General features: G+C 45.6%; 1 protein-coding gene across 3 annotated transcripts; it reads right to left on the bottom strand.

The window, feature by feature from the left end:
- Positions 1 to 19,083, bottom strand: LOC138789411 (alpha-1,6-mannosyl-glycoprotein 4-beta-N-acetylglucosaminyltransferase-like). Of its 3 annotated transcripts, XM_069968039.1 has the most exons (7): positions 19,051 to 19,068; positions 18,458 to 18,837; positions 6,651 to 6,729; positions 5,331 to 5,385; positions 4,768 to 4,921; positions 4,583 to 4,688; positions 1 to 1,464 (listed from the first exon to the last, which is right to left on the bottom strand). In XM_069968039.1, exons 5-7 carry the CDS (start codon positions 4,888 to 4,890, stop codon positions 314 to 316), a joined length of 1,380 nt encoding a protein of 459 aa, XP_069824140.1. In that variant the 5' UTR covers positions 4,891 to 4,921; positions 5,331 to 5,385; positions 6,651 to 6,729; positions 18,458 to 18,837; positions 19,051 to 19,068; the 3' UTR covers positions 1 to 313. The 3 variants fall into 3 exon arrangements, with proteins under 3 accessions (XP_069824140.1, XP_069824138.1, XP_069824139.1); XM_069968037.1 differs by lacking the exon at positions 5,331 to 5,385; XM_069968038.1 differs by lacking the exons at positions 5,331 to 5,385; positions 18,458 to 18,837 and having other exon boundaries at positions 19,051 to 19,083.
- Between the last annotated feature and the right edge of the window lie 1,636 nt (positions 19,084 to 20,719).

Below are 20,719 nucleotides of genomic sequence, written 5' to 3'. Positions count from 1 at the left end.
TTATTATCAAAAACTTTTATTTATTATAATAATATGATTCCAGTGTAGCGTTACGGTCCATGGGGTTACCCTGGTCTGCACCAGCAGCAGCAGTAGAAACAATGAGAATATTGCACGCCAGACTGGACTCAATGTCCAGAACGTTCAACTTCATTGCACAAACAGGCACGTCCATCAAAATAATAGTCTATTTGTTCGCAATGTGACATGACTGCCCGCCGGTTACGGTGGCGGCGTGGGCCGAGCGATCATGAAAGGAAGGACACAAAGGAGCTGAAGCTAGGTGGAGGCCGACACAACATGAGAGCCGGTGTCATTGTGTATCGTTCTCCTTCCTGACCCATATACCTACTTTTTGTATTATGAGCCAGTCCGCCTGCGGTGCCGAAACCTGAATTTTCAGGCAATCTACGGCGCCCCCCGTGTCCCGGTCTATATTATCAATCGTAAACGTTCCGTTCTGAAAGTTTCCAATTTCTGTAAATATTTTGCAGTTTTTGTTGTTCTGCTGCTTCCCTCTCCCCACCTGTACGTTTCCCGATCTCAGGACGTCCTTGGGATGGGCCACCGACCCCGTCACAATACGGATTTTTTGGATGTCGGTCGGTCTTTGGAAAACCATGGTAAAATAGTTCCCCGAGTCTATTTGCATCCCCCAAAAGAAGCCGGGACCCGGGAAGCAAACGTTCTCCGGAGCATTGTCCCGGTGCACCTTCATATCGGTGAAGCAGGAGGCCGCCGGATGGTCTCCGTACGCTTCCACTCTTTCCACAAAGTCTTTGTCTTTGAGTTTGTTATATGTGCCCTGGAAGGAGGAGAACTGTCCGATGTGTTGGAAGAGGGACGGCTTGTAGCGGATGATGTCCGCCTGAGCTTTGGATCGGTAGAAGTGGTCTAGGAGCCAGTCGCACGGCATCTCATCGTAGAAGAGGAGCAAGAACCGCGCCAATGTTGGAAGATCCTCGTTATGGTAGAGTTTCCCGATGTAGCCCAAGTTAGAGAAGGTGATGGTGGTCCAAGGGCGGGTTTGGTCTTTGACATATTTTTTAATATGTGTGAGGAAGTTCATAGAACAAGTCACGTCGTCCTCCAACATCAGGTAATACCGAGATATGTTGGCGCAAAAGTTGACCAGGAAGGCGTAATCCACGTTCTGCTTAGAGCGAAAGTGCACCCTCTGGGGAGAGTCATTGTAGTTCCTCTTTAATCCGTCCAGCGGTGGGTAGGCCGCCTTATAGCTGCTGATGACCAGGAGGTGACCGGCGTCGATCTCCGAGAAGAAACGCTCATATATCTCCCTGGCCGTGTCGCTGTTGTCCGTGTGTCTGGTGTTTGCCAGGTAGACGACCACCAGCACTTCCTTCAGCTCGTTCTGGCTACAGTGGCTGAAGATGGACTGGAGGGTGGTCGGCAGATAGTTCTCTTTTTTCCTCTTCACAGACGAAATCCCAATGGAGAGGAATCCTAGGATAATGGATATGAGAATATATTATTCATGGTTGGTGTAGAGCCGTGCTGAGGGTTTATACCGTAATGTCTGTAATAGAGGAGTTCTAGGCTGCAGCAAGGTTTTATATACCGTAATGTCTGTAATAGAGGAGTCCAAGGGTGCAGCGAGGTTTTATACCATAATGTCTGTAATAGAGGAGTCCAAGGCTGCAGCAAGGGAATAGGATTTATGAAAACCTTTCAGACTCCTCAGTCCTTCTCTGTCCATTTTTCAGACACTTCTGTCCTGCCCCATACTCCTCTGCCCCCCTCCTGGACTCCTCTGCCCCCCTCTGTACCCCCTCCTGGACTGCTCTCTCAACCTCCTGGACTCCTCTGTCCCACTTCCTAGACTCCTCTCTCCCCCTCCCGGACTCCTCTCTCCTCCCTCCCGGACTCCTCTCTCCTCCCTCCTGGACTCCTCTCTCCTCCCTCCTGGACTCCTCTCTCCTCCCTCCCAGACTGCTCTCTTCCCCTCCTGGACTCCTCTCTCCTTCCTCCCAGACTCCTCTCTCCCCCTCCTGGACTCCGCTCTCCTCCCTTCCAGACTTCTCTCTCTCTCTGCCACCTGGACTCCTCTCTCCTCCCTCCCAGACTCCTCTCTCCCCCTCCTGGACTCCTCTCTCCTCCCTTCCAGACTCCTCTCTCCCCCTCCTGGACTCCTCTCTCCTCCCTTCCAGACTCTTTTGCCCCCTCTGGATCACTCTGTCCATTCTTCAGACTCTTTTGTCCTCCTCCATTCTCCTCTGCTCCCCTCCTGGACTCCCTTATCCACCTTTCGGACTCCTCTCTCCTCCCTTCCAGACTCCTCTCTTTCCCTCCTGGACTCCTCTGTCCCTCTCCTGGACTCCTCTCTCCTCCCTCCCAGACTCCTCTCTCCTTCTTCTCAGACTCTTCTCTTCCCCTCCTGGACTCCTCTGTCCCCCCTCCTGGACTCCTCTCTCCTCCCTCCTCCTTCCCAGACTCCTCTCTTCCCCTCCTGGACTCCTCTGTCCCCCCTCCTGGACTCCTCTCTCCTCCCTCCCAGACGCCCCTCTCCCCCTCCCGGACTCCTCTCTTGCCCTCCTGGACTCCTCTCTCCCCCCTCCTGGACTCCTCTGCCTCCCCTCCTGGACTCCTCTGCCTCCCCTCCTGGACTCCTCTGCCCTCCCTCCTGGACTCCTCTGCCCCCCCTCCAGGACTCTTTTGTCCTCCTCCATACTCCTCTTCTCCCCTCCTGGACTCCTCTCTCTACCTTTCGGCCTCCTTTCTTCTCCCTTCCAGACTCCACTTTCCCCCGCCTGGACTCCAATCTCCTGGACTCCTTTGTCTCCTCCATACTCCTCTGTCCACCTTTCCGGACTCTTATCTACCCCTCCTGGACCCCTCTTGTCCATTCTCCAGACTCTTCTGTCCTCCTCCATGCTCCTCTCTCCTCTTACTGGACTCCTTTGCTCCCTCCATACCCTGCTATCCATCCTCCAGACTCCTCTAGTGTAGAGCAGTGCTGAGAGTTTATACCACAATGTCTGTAATAGATGTGTCCTAGGCTGCAGCAGGGTTTAATACCGTAATGTCTGTAATAGATGCGTCCTAGGCTGCAGCAAGGTTTTATACCGTAATGTCTGTAATAGATGCGTCCTAGGCTGCAGCCCATTGTGGGGATAGGATTTCTGAAACCTCATTCTCATGCAGTGGAAAATTGTGACGTAATAAACCTAATCCATAACTCCAGGATCATGGGGCCTATTGTTCTTTGTTACCAATCGGAGTACAGGCGGTGATTGGTAATAAGAGGCTGCATGATGTGTTCTGAATAGGAAGAGAAGAGAAAGCCGCTGCCAGACTCCTCTGTCCTCCCCTGGAGCCCACCGCCCCCCTCCTCCAGAGTTTTTTTTATCCCTCTCTGTCCATTCTGTAAGTATGGATGTGTGTAGAGCAGGGCTGTAAGTATGGATGCGTGTGGAGCAGGGCTGTAAGTATAGATGTGTGTAGAGCAGAGCTGGGGCTGTAAGTATGGATGTGTGTAGAGCAGGGCTGTAAGTATGGATGTGTGTAGAGCAGGGCTGTAAGTATGAATGTGTGTAGAGCAGAGCTATAAGTATGGAATTGTGTAGAGCAGGGCTGTGGCTGTAAGTATGGATGTGTGTAGAGCAGAGCTGGGGCTGTGAGTATGGATATGTGTAAAGCAGGGCTGTAAGTATGGATATGTGTAAAGCAGGGCTGTAAGTATGGATGTGTGTAGAGCAGGGCTGTAAGTATGGATGTGTGTGGAGCAGGGCTGTAAGTATGGATGTGTGTGGAGCAGGGCTGTAAGTATGGATGTGTGTAGAGCAGGGCTGTAAGTATGGATGTGTGTGGAGCAGGGCTGTAAGTATGGATGTGTGTGGAGCAGGGCTGTAAGTATAGATGTGGGTAGAGCAGAGCTGGGGCTGTAAGTATGGATGTGTGTAGAGCAGAGCTGGGGCTGTAAGTATGGATGTGTTTGGAGCAGGGCTGTAAGTATGGATGTGTGTAGAGCAGGGCTGTAAGTATGGATGTGTGTGGAGCAGGGCTGTAAGTATAGATGTGTGTAGAGCAGAGCTGGGGCTGTAAGTATGGATGTGTGTAGAGCTGGGGCTGTAAGTATGGATGTGTGTAGAGCAGAGCTGGGGCTGTAAGTATGGATGTGTGTAGAGCAGGGCTGTTAGTATGGATGTGTGTAAAGCAGAGCTGGGGCTGTAAGTATGGATGTGTGTAGAGCAGGGCTGTAAGTATGGATGTGTGTAGAGCAGAGCTGTGGCTGTAAGTATGGATGCTTATAGAGCAGAGCTGTGGCTGCCGCCTTCTCATCAGATATTCTCCTGTAATGTGGAGTTTATTCCCCAGAGGCGTCATTGATGTGGAGAACAACAATCCTCAAGAAGACAAGAAAATTACAGCCAAGATTCCTTGAACTTCTGTGCCGTCAGATCTCCACTTGGGACCTCCGGCTGTTGCGACACTACAACTCCCATCATTCCAGTACAGCTTTAGCTTTGTCTGTCCAGGCCTGATGGGAGTTGTAGTCGTGCAGCAGCTGGAGGGCCGCGGTCTCCCCATCCCTGACGCTCAGGTTCATCACCCACATACTCACTTTTCTTCCCAGGTGGAGAACCCAGCAGATACTTGTAGGGGACGTCAAGACTTTGCAGAGCATCTCGGTTCACGTCGAACAATCGGACGTTCTCTACGTCTCGTCTCTGTGAACCAGAAACAGAATTATTGCTGCTTCTCCTATGTGCACCTCCCTCTCTATCCAGCCCCCCATTACCGTATTACCTGGAGATAGGGATCAGTGACGTCCGGACACTCGTCATCGGCGGATCCTCGGATGATCAGGACGGTGACACAAAGGCTGAGGCACACTGCACACAGAACTTTCCAGACTTGGCTCCCTCTCATCTTCTGGAGCCGCTAGTGTAGTCCTCAGGGTCTGAAATAGATACAATGTATCGTAAGAGTCCTGGCTCGGATACACCTGGTTACATACGCTGATAGACTTTGATACAGCTTCTCAGTAAACAGCATGATAACTGAACTATCGGCGCACGTGTAACAGGCTTTATGGTTGCAGTGATGATAACAATGCAGATAGATAGCGGCTCCAGGATCTGGACTATGGGGCACAATGGCCGCTCTCTCCTCCTATATACAGGGAAGACCTGTACTGGTTTATGCAGACAAGGAAGTTTTGCAACTTTTTGACAGTTTTTGGCTCTGTGTATGGCGGTGGTGTCACCGGTGACTACTGGGCAGGGCGGATGTTGTGTCACGTTTATAACCGTACGTTTCCTCTATTAAACTGGCACAGTAGACAGGGATGTGGTTATTGGTTTACTTACTGTAGATACCGCTTCCGATTGCAGTCTGGGGAGGGGGATTAAAGTGGTAGTTGACCTAAAAAAAAAAAAAAATGGTCTTTCAAATCAACTGACGCCAGAGATTTGTAATTTACTTCTAATAAAAAATCTCTAGCCTTCCAGTACTTATCAGCTGCTGTATGTCCTGCAGGAAGTGATGTATTCTCTCCAGTCTGACACAGCGCTCTCTGCTGCCACCTCTGTCCATGTCAGGAACTGTCCAGAGCAGAAGAGGTTTTCTATGGGGATTTGCTGCTACTCTGGACAGTTCCTGAGATGGACAGAGGTGGCAGCAGAGAGCACTGTGTCAGACTGGAGAGAATACACCACTTCCTGTAGAACATACAGCAGCTGATAAGTACTGAAAGACTAGAAACTTTTTATTAGAAGTAAATTACAAATCTCTGGCGTCAGTTGATTTGAAAGAACATTTTTTGGTGAACAAACCCTTTAAATATGGATTTTTAGACTGAGGCCGTATTCGTCTGTATTTGCTACAGTTGTGTCCAGTCTAGGCAATCCTGCAGTGCACTATAGAATATACTAAGGCTGTGTCCCCCGTGCATCTGAAACCAAGGTCCCTGCACGTCCCTGGCAGGCTGTATCTGCAACTTATTTAGCTTCAATTTTAGCGTCTTTGTAATGCTTGGAGGGATAATCACAGTGAGTTTATCAGCAACTTGACCTCAGAATAACCCTCCCAGCATTACAAAGAAGCTACAATGTTGCAGATACTGCCAGCCAGGGACTTGTTTAAATCAGCCGTCTCAGAAGGGAGGGGGCAGGAGGAGGAGACAGAGTAAGAGCCTCACACACAGATTTTTGTGTCTTCAGCAGAAAACTTCAGCTGAAAACTGGGGGAAGGAGACTGAATAGATAATAACAAGTATGGAAGGAATTTTTGGTCTCACCATTGGCAGCAACATATCAAAAGTTATGTGTGGGTGGGATACCCCTTTAACAGTTGCACAATCCCTCTGTGTTACGTCTGTGCAGGAAATATCCAGGTCAGTGACAGTAAGCAGGGATCCTGAAAAGGTGTCAAAGACTGACGCACCAAAGGGGGAATATATTGCATGGAATATATATATAATAAACTATGATCTGTCCCCCGCAGGGTCCCTGCATCGGACGTAGCCATCTGCACCAGCTATAAGCAGGGACAGGTTTCCAGTCAGTGACTGCAAGCAGGTATACAGACAATGATACAAGGATATTAGGAGGTTGTGTAACATTTGTGTAAAGCTCAGCTTCCCTGTGTGGATTGTGTATTAGAGGTGTGTGTGAAAGGTGTGTACTCACCTGTGTATCCCCATCAGGGACTGTCAGCTAGTGATGGCGGCAGCTCCCACAGCTCTGGAGACGTCTGCTACACAGGACGCTGTTATAGGAGGAAGAGATAGGGAGCGGTGAGAGGAGACACCAGAGATCCACACAGATATCCAGTATATAGAATCCATTACCCTGTGTATACAGGAGCAGGGACTACTAAGAGTGATACAAGTCCCTGTACACTGCACCAACAGCGGAGCACCCAACCGAGCAACCTGGGGAAGGGTGGGGTATATAGGGGTGACCTTGAGAAGGGCGGGGTATATAGGGGTGACCTGGAGAAGGGCGGGGTATACAGGGGTGACCTGGAGAAGGGTGGGGTATATAGGGGTGACCTGGGAAAGGCCAGGGTATATAGGGGTGACCTGGGAAAGGCCAGGGTATATAGGGGTGACTTGGGGAAGGGTGGGGAATATAGGGGTGACCTGGGGAAGGGTGGGGAATAGGGGTGACCTGGAGAAGGGCGGGGTATATAGGGGTGACCTGGAGAAGGGCGGGGTATACAGGGGTGACCTGGAGAAGGGTGGGGTATATAGGGGTGACCTGGGAAAGGCCAGGGTATATAGGGGTGACCTGGGGAAGGGTGGGGAATAGGGGTGACCTGGAGAAGGGCGGGGTATACAGGGGTGACCTGGAGAAGGGTGGGGTATATAGGGGTGACCTGGGAAAGGCAGGGTAAATAGGGGTGACCTGGGAAAGGCCAGGGTATATAGGGGTGACCTGGGGAAGGGTGGGGAATAGGGGTGACCTGGGGAAGGGTGGGGAATAGGGGTGACCTGGAGAAGGGCGGGGTATATAGGGGTGACCTGGAGAAGGGCGGGGTATACAGGGGTTACCTGGAGAAGGACGGGGTATACAGGGGTTACCTGGAGAAGGGCGGGGTATACAGGGGTGACCTGGGGAAGGGTGGGGAATAGGGGTGACCTGGAGAAGGGCAGGGTATATAGGGGTGACCTGGAGAAGGGCGGGGTATATAGGGGTGACCTGGAGAAGGGCGGGGTATACAGGGGTGACCTGGAGAAGGGTGGGGTATATAGGGGTGACCTGGGAAAGGCCAGGGTATATAGGGTTGACCTGGGGAAGGGTGGGGAATAGGGGTGACCTGGAGAAGGGCAGGGTATATAGGGGTGACCTGGAGAAGGGCGGGGTATACAGGGGTGACCTGGAGAAGGGTGGGGTATATAGGGGTGACCTGGGAAAGGCCAGGGTATATAGGGGTGACCTGGGGAAGGGTGGGGTATATAGGGGTGACCTGGAGAAGGGCAGGGTATATAGGACAGAGGTGGCAGCAGGGAGCACTGTGTCCGGACCTGACAACAGCCCACCCTGTTTTGTGTGCTATGGTTGGCTGGTAGTTGGCTCGAGTAGCAGCCGGCGGTGGGGAGTTCGTGGATGGCGCTGACTGAGGAGTCTTTGGAGGTCCCATTGGAGGGGTGGCAACCTTCTGCAGTTATATGGCAACCTGGTTGCTTACAGGTTACCGCTTAGGCGGAGTTATAAAGGTTTATAAATACCGAGATGGGGGGGGCAGTATACGGCATATTTGTCAACCGTGAATTGGCTTGGTCGTCTGGGGAGCTTCTCTCCTATACTGGTGTACAGCCATCCAAGACCTCCCCGGGTATGTGACTTATTACCATATATTACCAGTATTTCCCGCACGATTCTCCTGGGGCAAATACAGGAACGTCGCAGAAATTTACTGAGGTGCGACGGTCATGTGAGAGCCAGACCGGAAATTTCCAGGTTGGGGATGTATGTGTGTGTATATATTTGAAAAGGCGTTTATCCAATTATCCAAAGGAATAAGCAATTATCCATATTGTAACCCTGTGTTCTGTCTTTGTCTATCTGTTACTAGTGACAGACTGAGCCTTACAAGAAGCAGTAAGCAGCAGATGGCATGGAAGACTGACACCTAGTGGCCAAAATGTGTTGGTTTGTTTTTTGGTGGGTAAAAAGTCATTTTGGGTAAATGATTTACAAATCTGTTAGTAAACACATAAGATTATCCCACGGAGGGAAGATGTTTGACATCAAAGGTCGCTGTTGTTTCAGTGTGCTGCATACCAGGCAAGTGTCTCTCCATTATGTATAGGATATTCTATAGTGATTTCCAGCTTCTAGCCCAGGGGTAGGGAACCTTGGCCAAAGTTCCCTACCCCTCTCTAGATGTTCTCTGTCAGGATTTGCTTTAATTGTATTACTTTACTTTATTCTCATTCATGCCCATTTTATGTTACTGTGAGGATCGCCCCACAATGATTGACACCTCCTATTAATGGCTGCGCTCAGCATGCGTAGTATATGGTATCATGAATCAGATGCGTAGTATATGGTGTCATGAATCAGGTGCATAGTATATGGTATCATGAATCAGGTGCGTAGTATATGGTATCATGAATGAGGTGCGTAGTATATGGTATCTTGAATCAGGTGCGTAGTGTATGGTATCATAAATCAGGTGCATAGTATATGGTATCATGAATCAGGTGCGTAGTGTATGGTATCATGAATCAGGTGCGTAGTATATGGTATCAGTAATCAAGTGTGTAGTATATGATATCAAGAATCAGGTGAATAGTATATGGTATCATGAATCAGGTGCGTAGTATATGGTATTATGAATCAGGTGCATAGTGTATGGTATCATGAATCAGATGCGTAGTATATGGTATCATGAATCAGGTGCATAGTATATGGTATCATGAATCAGGTGCGTAGTGTATGGTATCATGAATCAGGTGCGTAGTATATGGTATCAGTAATCAAGTGTGTAGTATATGATATCAAGAATCAGGTGAATAGTATATGGTATCATGAATCAGGTGCGTAGTATATGGTATTATGAATCAGGTGTGTAGTATATGGTATTATGAATCAGGTGCGTAGTATATGGTATCATGAATCAGGTGTGTAGTGTATGGTATCATGAATCAGGTGTGTAGTAAATGTTATCATGAATCAGGTGCCTATTATATGGTATCATGAATCAGGTGCGTAATATATGGTATCATGAATTAGGTGCATAGTATATGGTATCATTAATGAGGTGCGTAGTATATGTTATCATGAATCAGGTGCATAGTATATGGTATCATTAATGAGGTGCGTAGTATATGGTATTATGAATCAGGTGTGTAGTATATGGTATTATGAATCAGGTGCGTAGTATATGGTATCATTAATCAGGCGCATAGTATATGGTATCATGAATCAGGTGCATAGTTTATAGTATCATTAATGAGGTGTGTAGTATATGGTATCATGAATCAGGTGCGTCGTATATGGTATCATTAATCAGGCGCATAGTATATGGTATCATGAATCAGGTGCATAGTATATGTTATCATGAATCAGGTGCATAGTTTATAGTATCATTAATGAGGTGTGTAGTATATGGTATCATGAATCAGGTGCATAGTTTATAGTATCATTAATGAGGTGTGTAGTATATGGTATCATGAATCAGGTGCATAGTTTATAGTATCATTAATGAGGTGTGTAGTATATGGTATCAAGAATCAGGTGCATAGTGTATGGTATCATGAATCAGGTGCATAGTGTATGGTATCATGAATCAGGTGCATAGTATATGTTATCATGAATCAGGTGCGTAGTATATGGTATTATGAATCAGGTGCGTAGTATATGGTATCATTAATCAGGTGCGTCGTATATGGTATCATGAATCAGGTTCATAGTTTATGGTATCATTAATGAGGTGGGTGTCACACACTCAGTCAATCATTAATGCAGCTTATAACCGGCCCTCATGGCGCCTACAGACGCATTGTCCTCCTCTGTTTGCTTTTGTAGCCAAATAAGTTTTTTTCAGTAATCCGTAAACTATTCATAAAGACACAATGGCTGCGTATTATATAAAGGCGGGGGAGGAAGGCGACATTTATATATTATTCAGCCATTTATTCACTTTGTGATCTCATGTTTCTCTTTTGTAGCATTTTATGGATGGAGCCGGAAAAATACACACAAAAAGTCATGCCTTAAAGGGGTACTCCAGAGATCATAAAAAAAATTATAATATCAACCGGTGTCAGAAAGTTCTATCGATTTGTAAATGACTTCTATTTAATCATCTCCAGTCTTCCAGTACTTATCACCTGCTGTATGTCCTGCAGGAAGTGGCCCCCCCCCCAAAGCCCATTGAAAATCATAAGTAAGACGCGTGTGTAGAAAACGTGCAGATTATAATAATAATAATAATAATAATAATAATTAGTATACACCATTCAGCTCCACCATAAATCACCCCGGTCAAGGATCAGACAGAAAAAGTTTCAAAGTTTCCAATTCCACCAGTGTGTAACCATTATTATTGCTTCTCCAAGAATAAAAGATCCTGACATATACAGGAGTCACTGCATTGCGACTGCTCCTGGGGGTCTTATTCATGATCATACTACCATACCACTACCATTATACTACCTTACTACCATTATACTACCTTACTACCATTATACTACCATACCACTACCTTACTACCATTATACTGCCATACAACCATTATACTACCATACTACCTTACTACCATTATACTACCTTACTACCATTATACTACCATACCACTACCTTACTACCATTATACTGCCATACAACCATTATACTACCATACTACCTTACTACCATTATACTACCTTACTACCATTATACTACCATACCACTACCTTACTACCATTATACTGCCATACAACCATTATACTACCATACTACCTTACTACCATTATACTACCTTACTACCATTATACTACCATACCACTACCTTACTACCATTATACTGCCATACAACCATTATACTACCATACTACCTTACTACCATTATACTACCTTACTACCATTATACTACCATACCACTACCTTACTACCATTATACTGCCATACAACCATTATACTACCATACCACTACCTTACTACCATTATACTACCTTACTACCATTATACTACCATACCACTACCTTACTACCATTATACTGCCATACAACCATTATACTACCTTACTACTATTATACTGCCATACAACCATTATACTACCATACTACCATTATACTACCTTACTACCATTATACTGCCATACAACCATTATACTACCATACTACCTTACTACCATTATACTACCTTAGTACCATTATACTGCCATACAACCATTATACTACCATACCACTACCTTACTACCATTATACTACCTTACTACCATTATACTACCATACCACTACCTTACTACCATTATACTGCCATACAACCATTATACTACCTTACTACTATTATACTGCCATACAACCATTATACTACCATACTACCATTATACTACCTTACTACCATTATACTGCCATACAACCATTATACTACCATACCACTACCATACTACCATTATACTACCTTACTACCATTATACTACCATACTTCTACCTTACTACCATTATACTACCTTAGTACCATTATACTGCCATACAACCATTATACTACCATACCACTACCTTACTACCATTATACTACCATACCACTACCTTACTACCATTATACTACCTTACTACCATTATACTACCATACTACCATTATACTACCTTAGTACCATTATACTACCATACAACCATTATACTACCATACAACCATTATACTACCATACAACCATTATACTACCTTAGTACCATTATACTGCCATACAACCATTATACTACCATACCACTACCATTATACTACCTTAGTACCATTATACTGCCATACAACCATTATACTACCATACCACTACCTTACTACCATTATACTACCTTAGAACCATTATACTACCATACAACCATTATACTACCATTACACCTGGTGCTCCATGTATAGGGGCAGTGATCACTTGTAGTGTAGTGATGTGTGACACATATAACAATCCCCGCAGAGTGTTTGCAGTCCTGACTTTCTTGTATTCTACGTCTGTGTCCATGAGATTCCTCATGGCTGGACAAATGTTACAGCTGCTCCTACTCACCAAGTCCCCCTGAGTATTCTGAGCCGTCTGCTGTCTTTCTAGATGCCGCCATTTCTGAGTTACAGTTTTTTCTAAAAACCGATCAACTTCCAAGATGGCGCCGGCCAAGAAACTACATTTCCCATCATGCATCTCCCTGACTGGTCTGTTCGCATACTCACCCCCTTAGCTTTCTCTCCTGCCCCCTGCTGTCATTACTATTGCACAGTGACACAGGACTGTTTTATCACTGATTTTGCATCACATCACCCCAATATGTATTCCATACTAGCTGATGGTGTAGCAGAGCTGACGCACGCACGGTGTAACTATATGCTGCATAACGTCTGTTTTCCGCGGGTGGAGGGTGTAGTGTAGGTTTAGATCTCTGCTTGCTGACTGTGAATGAAAACATTCTAGTTCCATCCAGACTAAAAACATCCATAACACTTACAATATACAGAGCTGTGACACAAAGACGGGTACATGTGCCTGCATTCACTGACAGCAAGCAGAGATAAAACTATAACGTTTCATATTACAGAAACCAAGGCTCGGGGACACATGTAAGTCTATGGAAGCAGCACAGGTGCATGGAGATGATGCAGATAATGTCTTCTATGGGTCGGGTTACCAAGTCAATAGACATCTAACCCGGCCCCCAGAGAGGAGATCACATGTCCTGTGACTACATAGGGAGAGAGGAAGAGGGAGCTGAGCGTGGTCAGAGAGGACACAGAGAAGATGACTTTAGTCATCCAGAGCAGGTAAGTATGAGAAAAAACAGGGGAATGGTGCAAGATAGGTTATACATGTATATTAGACATAGGGGGGCACTGGGAAGGGGGATCATTCAGAATATTGTTTATGTTACCCGGATAACCCCTTTAACGATATTCTTTAGCTTTTTCCGTACAGTAGTATGGGGGTCAGTATTTTTAACTCATCCCCCCCCCCACCCCCACTTATACCAGGGGATGCAAAACTACAACTCCTATCATGCCTGGACAGCCAAACATTAGTTGCCCAGGCATGATGGGAATTGTAGTTCTGCTCCTCATCAGTGTGTAACCTCCTAGATGTAAGGTCGGGGTGCTCCCACATTCACAGAGATTATAATGTATTACTAAGGCTTTGTATTGCCAGACACCTTCTTACTGCCAGCAGCTTACAAGTGAACAATAGAGCTCGAGCACGTCCCTGTCCGTCCGAACCCGAGCGTGCAGCGTTTGATTAGCGGAGGCTGAAGATAACCCTGAGGCCGCCTAGAAATAGACCCCAGGCTGTATCCTTGTTTTTCAGGACTCCATAGGGCTGCATCCAACTTCTTCAGCCGCCGCTAATCAAATACCACACCCCCGGGTTTGTCTGACCGGAACGTGCTCGACTTGCGCTTATCTGTAGTAAACAATTGTTAATTTAAAGGGGTTTTCCAGCTTAATGTTATTAAAGGATAATCATTTCAGAGAGAAAACGTGCAACTTTCTAATATACTTTCTGTTTCAATTTGCAGATCTTTGGGGTCAGTGAGGAGGAAACAATCATTTATGGCTGGCAGCGGCTTATAAGAGCTGTCTGATACCCATTACATTACAGACTGTGGTGGAGCAGCCATCTAGCCAGGGCCGGATCCAGGTTTTTGACAGGGCGACAGAGCCTCAGCGGGCCCCTCATCCATCCACTATGTACAATTATTGACACAAACACTGACTGACTGACACAGACCCTGACTGCTGGGCTCTATATGTATATCTATATCTATATCTATATATCTATACACAGGCCAGCACACCATTATATATATATATACAGCTCTGCATACCATTATATATATATATATAGGTATGCTGGGATATATATATATATATATATATATATATATATATATATATATATATATATATATATATACACACACACACAGTCTGTTGTAGGCCAGCTCACCTGCTGTGGTATTTCCTTTGGTGCACGGTAAGACCCGGAGCCAGGGTCACAGCATACAAAAAAAGGAAAAGTCCAGCACCAAAATGGCAAATCCCATAAAGCTTAGACTTTATTGAATAAACTGTACCTGATGTGAAGAATTACAATAAAGACTAAGCTTTATGGGATTTGCCATTTTGGTGCTGGACTTTCCCTTTTTTGTATATATATATATATATATATATATATATATATATATATATATATAGTAGAAAATGTACCCGGCGCTGCCCGGGTATAAAGTGTCAGTGTGTTAATTAGATTTATTCTAAGGTGCCCAGGAGGCCAATCTATGTCCTTTTTTTTTTTGTTTAAGGGAAAATTGCCAGTAGCCCTATATGCCCCTATATACCCGACAGTTCTGCATTGTGTATGTAAATTGTAGCTTATGCACATTAGAAATAAACTAAAAGCTTCAAACATCCGTCCTGTATACAGTACCTGTAGCGTATAGTTGAGGGGGTCCTGTATACCTGTAGCGTATATTTGAGGGGGTCCTGTATACCTGTAGTGTGTAGTTGAGGGGGGGGGGGTCTGTATACCTGTATTGTATAGTTTCGGAATTACTGTATATCTGCAGTGTATAGCTGGTAGAGGTCCTGTATACCTGTACTGTATAATTAGGGGTCCTGTATACCTGTAATATATAGTTGGTGAAGGTGCTGTATACCTGTAATGTATAGTTGGTGGAGGACTTTTATACCTGTAGTTTATAGTTTGAGGGTCCTAGATACCTGTAGTGTATAGTTGGTGGAGGTCTTGTGTACCTGTAGTATATAGTTCTGGGGTCATGTATACCTGTGTACCTGTAGTTTATAGTTGGTAGAGGTCTTGTATACTTGTAGTGTAAAGTTTGGGGGTCCTGTATAGCTGTAGTATAAAGTTGGTGGAGGTGCTGTATACCTGTAGTATAAAGTTGGGAGGGGTCCTGTATACTTGTAGTGTATAGTTTGGGGTCCAGTATACCTGTAGTATAGAGTTGGTGGAGGTGCTGTATACCTGTAGTATAGAGTTGGTGTAGATCTTGTATATCTGTAGTATATAGTCGGTGGAGGTCCTGTATACCTGTAGTATAGAGTTGGTGTAGGTCCTGTATACCTGTAGTGTATAGTTTGGGGTCCTGTATACTTGTAATATATAGGTGGTGAAGGTCCCGTGCACCTGTAGTGTATAGTTTTGGGGTCCTGTATACCTGTAGTGTCCTGTACACCTGCAGGGTCGTATTTACCATTAGGCACTTGTGGTCTGCCTAAAGCAGCACCTTGCATGGGGGCAGCACCAGGGAGCAGGGGGAAGGAAACAACTTTTAAATTTTTTTTATTTTTCTAGTCTTCCACCTCCTGTTCAGACTTGCCAGAAAATCTAGTGTCTTTTCGAAGGGGGGTATGGTAGTATTGGTCAGGTCTGGTGTGGCAGTGTTATCCAGCCACGGTATGGTGGTATTGGTCAGGTCTGGAGTGGCAGTGTTATCCAGCCACGGTATGGTGGTATTGGTCAGGTCTGGAGTGGCAGTGTTATCCAGCCACGGTATGGTGGTATTGGTCAGGTCTGGAGTGGCAGTGTTATCCAGTCACAGTATGGTAGTATTGGTCAGGTCTGGTGTGGCAGTGTTATCCAGTCACAGTATGGTGGTATTGGTCAGGTCTGGTGTGGCGGTGTTATCCAGTCACAGTATGGCGGTATTGGTCAGGTCTGGTGGTGTTATCCAATCACAGTGTGGTGGTATTGGTCAGGTCTGGCGGTGTTATCCAGTTACTGTATGGCGGTATTGGTCAGGTCTGGTATGGCGGTGTTTGAGGGTCCTGGATACCTGTAGTGTATAATTGGTGGAGGTCTTGTATACCTGTAGTATATAGTTCGGGGGTCCTGTATACCTGTAGTAAATAGTTTGAGGGTCCTGTATAACTATAGTATAGAGTTGGTGGAGGTCCTGTATACCTGTAGTGTATAGTTTGGGGTCCTATATACCTGTAGTATATAGCTGGTGGAGTTCCTGTATACCTGTAGTATATTTGGGGTCCTGTATACTTGTAGTATAGAGTTGGTGAAGGTGCTGTATACCTGTATTATAGAGTTGGTGTAGGTCCTGTATACCTGTAGTGTATAGTTTTGAGGTCCTGTATACCTGTAGTGTATAGTTTGGGGTCCTATATACCTGTAGTATATAGTTGGTGGAGTTCCTGTATACCTGTAGTGTATAGTTTTGGGGTCCTGTATACCTGTAGTGTATAGTTTGGGGTCCTGTATACCTGTAGTATATAGTTGGTGTAGGTCCTGTATACCTGAAGTATATAGTTGGTGTAGGTCCTGTATACCTGTAGTATATAGTTTCGGCGGTCCTGTTTACCTGTAGTATATAGTTTTGTGGAGGTCCCGTGCACCTGTAGTGTATAGTTTTGGGGTCCTGTATACCTGCAGGGTTGTATTTACCCGTATGGCAGTGTTATTCAGTCACAGTGTGTCGGTATTGGTCATGTCTGGTATGGCGGTGTTATCCAGTCACAGTATGGCGGTATTGGTCAGGTCTGGTGTGGCGGTGTTATCCAGTCACGGTATGGTGGTATTGGTCAGGTCTGGTATAGTGGTGTTATCCAGTCACAGTATGGCAGTATTGGTCAGGTCTGATATGACGGTGTTATCCAGTCACAGTATGGCGTTATTGGTCAGGTCTGGGGTGGCAGTGTTACCCAGTCAGTTTGCCGGTATTGGTCAGGTCTGGTATGGCAGTGTTATCCAGTCACAGTATGGCGGTATTGGTCAGGTCTGGTGTGGCGGTGTTATCCATTCACAGTATGGCGGTATTGGTCAGGTCTGGTATGACAGTGTTATCCAGTCACAGTATAGCGGTATTGGTCAGGTCTGGTGTAGCAGTGTTATCCAGTCACAGTATGGCGGTATTGGTCAGGTCTGGAGGTGTTATCCAGTCACAGTATGGCGGTATTGGTCAGGTCTGGTGTGGCAGTGTTACCCAGTCACAGTTTGGTATACCTGTTGTGCCCTGTGTATACATGTACTGTATGGATGGAGTAGGTGGTCCTGTATATACATGTACTGTATAGATGGAGTAGGGGGTCCTGTATATACTTGTACTGTATAGATGGAGTAGGGGGTCCTGTATATACATGTACTGTATGGATGGAGTAGGGGGTCCTGTATACATGTAGTGCCCTGTATATATATATATGTACTGTATAGATGGAGTAGGGGGTCCTGTATATACATGTACTGTATAGATGGAGTAGGGGGTCCTGTATATACATGTAATGTGTAGTTGGAGTAGGAGGTCCTGTATATACATGTACTGTATGGATGGAGTAGGGGGTCCTGTATATACATGTACTGTATGGATGGAGTAGGGGGTCCTGTATACATGTACTGTATAGATGGAGTAGGGGGTCCTGTATACATGTAGTGCCCTGTATATATATATGTACTGTATAGATGGAGTAGGGGGTCCTGTATATACATGTACTGTATAGATGGAGTAGGGGGTCCTGTATATACATGTAATGTGTAGTTGGAGTAGGGGGTCCTGTATATACATGTACTGTATAGATGGAGTAGGGGGCCCTGTATATACATGTACTGTATAGATGGAGTAGGGGGTCCTGTATATACATGTACTGTATAGATGGAGTAGGGGGCCCTGTATATACATGTACTGTATAGATGGACTTTGATTTTTATGATATAGATATATATATATATATTATGGAATGCAGAAGACAAGAACTATCCAATCACTGACAACAAGCGGAGATCTATAAAATAGAGAGGGAGATAGGAAAGTGAAAGGCGTTGTCCCTGATGGAGTCCTCACCTTGTAGTGTCGCTAATCATCAAGAAGGTAAAACCATCATCGCTGGGAGCCCACCCGATAGCAGCTTATATCTCAGCTTCCTGGACCTTCCAGGATCTTTGGTAGTAGATTGGGAGAGGATCACACCTCAATGACGGGGGTGATTGATAGGGGAGTACCCCGGCCGGGGCTGGAGATCACATATCCAGTATATATGGGGAGATCTCACCCGATCAGTCCCCCATGATGATATTGATTTTCATATACATTTTTTATGTCTTAAAGTGAGTCCAGCTTTTCTACGCCTTTTACCAGAAACAATTAGCTTCTCCATCCTGTAATGCGGGATTCATCACCCATCACTTAGATTCATCACCCATCACTTATCCCTCAGCCGTATTCTATAAAGATATAACAAGGAGCAGCGGATACAATATAATATACAATGTAATAATAATGGGAGAACAAAGTCTAATAACACTGACATGTTCTACACAGCAGGGCTGTCCAGGTATGATGGGAGTTGTAGTTTTAAAACAGCTGGAGAGCCAGGGTTCCCTACCTCTGTTCTATAGGTATCTGTTCACACACATAACAACCTGCAGGGCACTCACCTCCCGGCTGCGCTGCGATCCCCAGGCTGAGTGACCCGAGGAGACGTAGCTGAGTGTAATGTGTGGGCGTGCCGGAATATTCACTCATTTACCTACTATATGCTGCTGCTGCTGCCGAGTACAGCGTGTGCAAAGAGGCGCTGCTAGTGTGACACACTCCTGTGCACTGCTAACTTCTTATCTACTGTGATAACTTCCAGCAAACTTTACACGTCCCATACACTCTGCTTGCAGAGTAGTAGATGCTTGGAACAAACTTCCAGCAGAGGTGGTTGGTAAATCTACAGTAAGAGAATGTAAACCTGCCTGGGATATAGATATATACATATAACTAGGTATATAGGTTACCAGACCACACTCAATGGAGAGCTTGGGCATCTACATACTAAAAGAGATTTGGAGTAGTGTAAGTCAGCTGCCGCTAAAGCCGGCAGAGTATCGTCATGCATTAATGCAATATTTCTGAGAATTAGCTTCATCCAGATTATGCAGTTAAAGGGGAACTCTGGCAAAAAAATCTTTCAAATCAACTGGTGTCAGAAAGTTATATAGATTTGTAATTTACTTCTATGTAAAAATCTCCAGTCTTCCAGTACTTATCTTCTGCTGTATGTCCTGCAGGAAGTGGTTTGACACAGTGCTCTCTGCTGCCACCTCTGTCCATGTCAGGAACTGTCCAGAGCAGCAGCAAATCCCCATAGAAAATCTCTGCTGCTCTGGACAGTTCCTGACACACCACTTCCTGCAGGATATACAGCAGAAGATAAGTACTGGAAGACTGGCGATTTTTACATAGAAGTAAATTACAAATCTATATAACTTTGACACCATTTGATTTGAAAGAAAGATTTTCACTGGAGCACCCCTTTAAATCCCCAGAAATCACCACACTTCTTTACTGTAAGAGCTGTAAATCTGTGAAATGGACAATTTAGGAGCTGGTTCTTCACTGTAAGAGCTGTGAAACTAGTCAGCTAGAGGGATGCACTGTATACTGTACACATAAGGACCAGTTACTGAAGAGCTTAGAGATCGTAGCGTAGTGTGTGGGGTGTTGCCTGTATAGAAACGATAGATGTCCAGTACCTTACCCCAAAAGCGTCGAGTCCCAGGCAGGCCGCCAACCCTAGACAGCACAGATCAGGGAGCCGGAAAGGTTTGGGCAATGATAGCATGGCGTAATGATTGTGTCAGGGAGAGACACTTTATGTCATGTTCCCATTTGTGGAAGTACAACAAAGCGAGCCCCTCAGCAGTATTTCCAGACTGGGGACATTTCTGGAAACTAAAACATCTTTCATTCACAGACGAAATGCCAGGTCCCAGGCACGGAATATGGAGGGTTGAAGAGCCGGATTCTGAGACACAGGTGACATTGGGCCTGGCCTACTAGATATATGCTTTATTGTCAGCCTTATCCCAGATCTGGACAGTGTGAGGTGTTATATATAAGGGAGACAGAGGGCGATCTTGGGGCCAGTGGAGTAAGGTTATATGGCTAGGGCCAGCTCCAGCCCAACCCAGTGTCTGGAGATCATGAGTCCAGCCCAGTAAGCTCCACAAAAGGGGAAGCCCTGTGATAGTCCTAGATCCAGGTGGCCTGTTCTACCCACATCTTTGACTTTAAATCAGTGATTTGAACAACATGTCCGTAAAGCAGTCAATGCCC

Source organism: Dendropsophus ebraccatus, chromosome 4, assembly GCF_027789765.1.
Source record: "Dendropsophus ebraccatus isolate aDenEbr1 chromosome 4, aDenEbr1.pat, whole genome shotgun sequence".
Lineage (NCBI taxonomy): Eukaryota > Metazoa > Chordata > Amphibia > Anura > Hylidae > Dendropsophus > Dendropsophus ebraccatus.
Note: the sequence above shows the minus strand (reverse complement) of the source record. Positions and strands in the feature narration are given on the sequence as shown.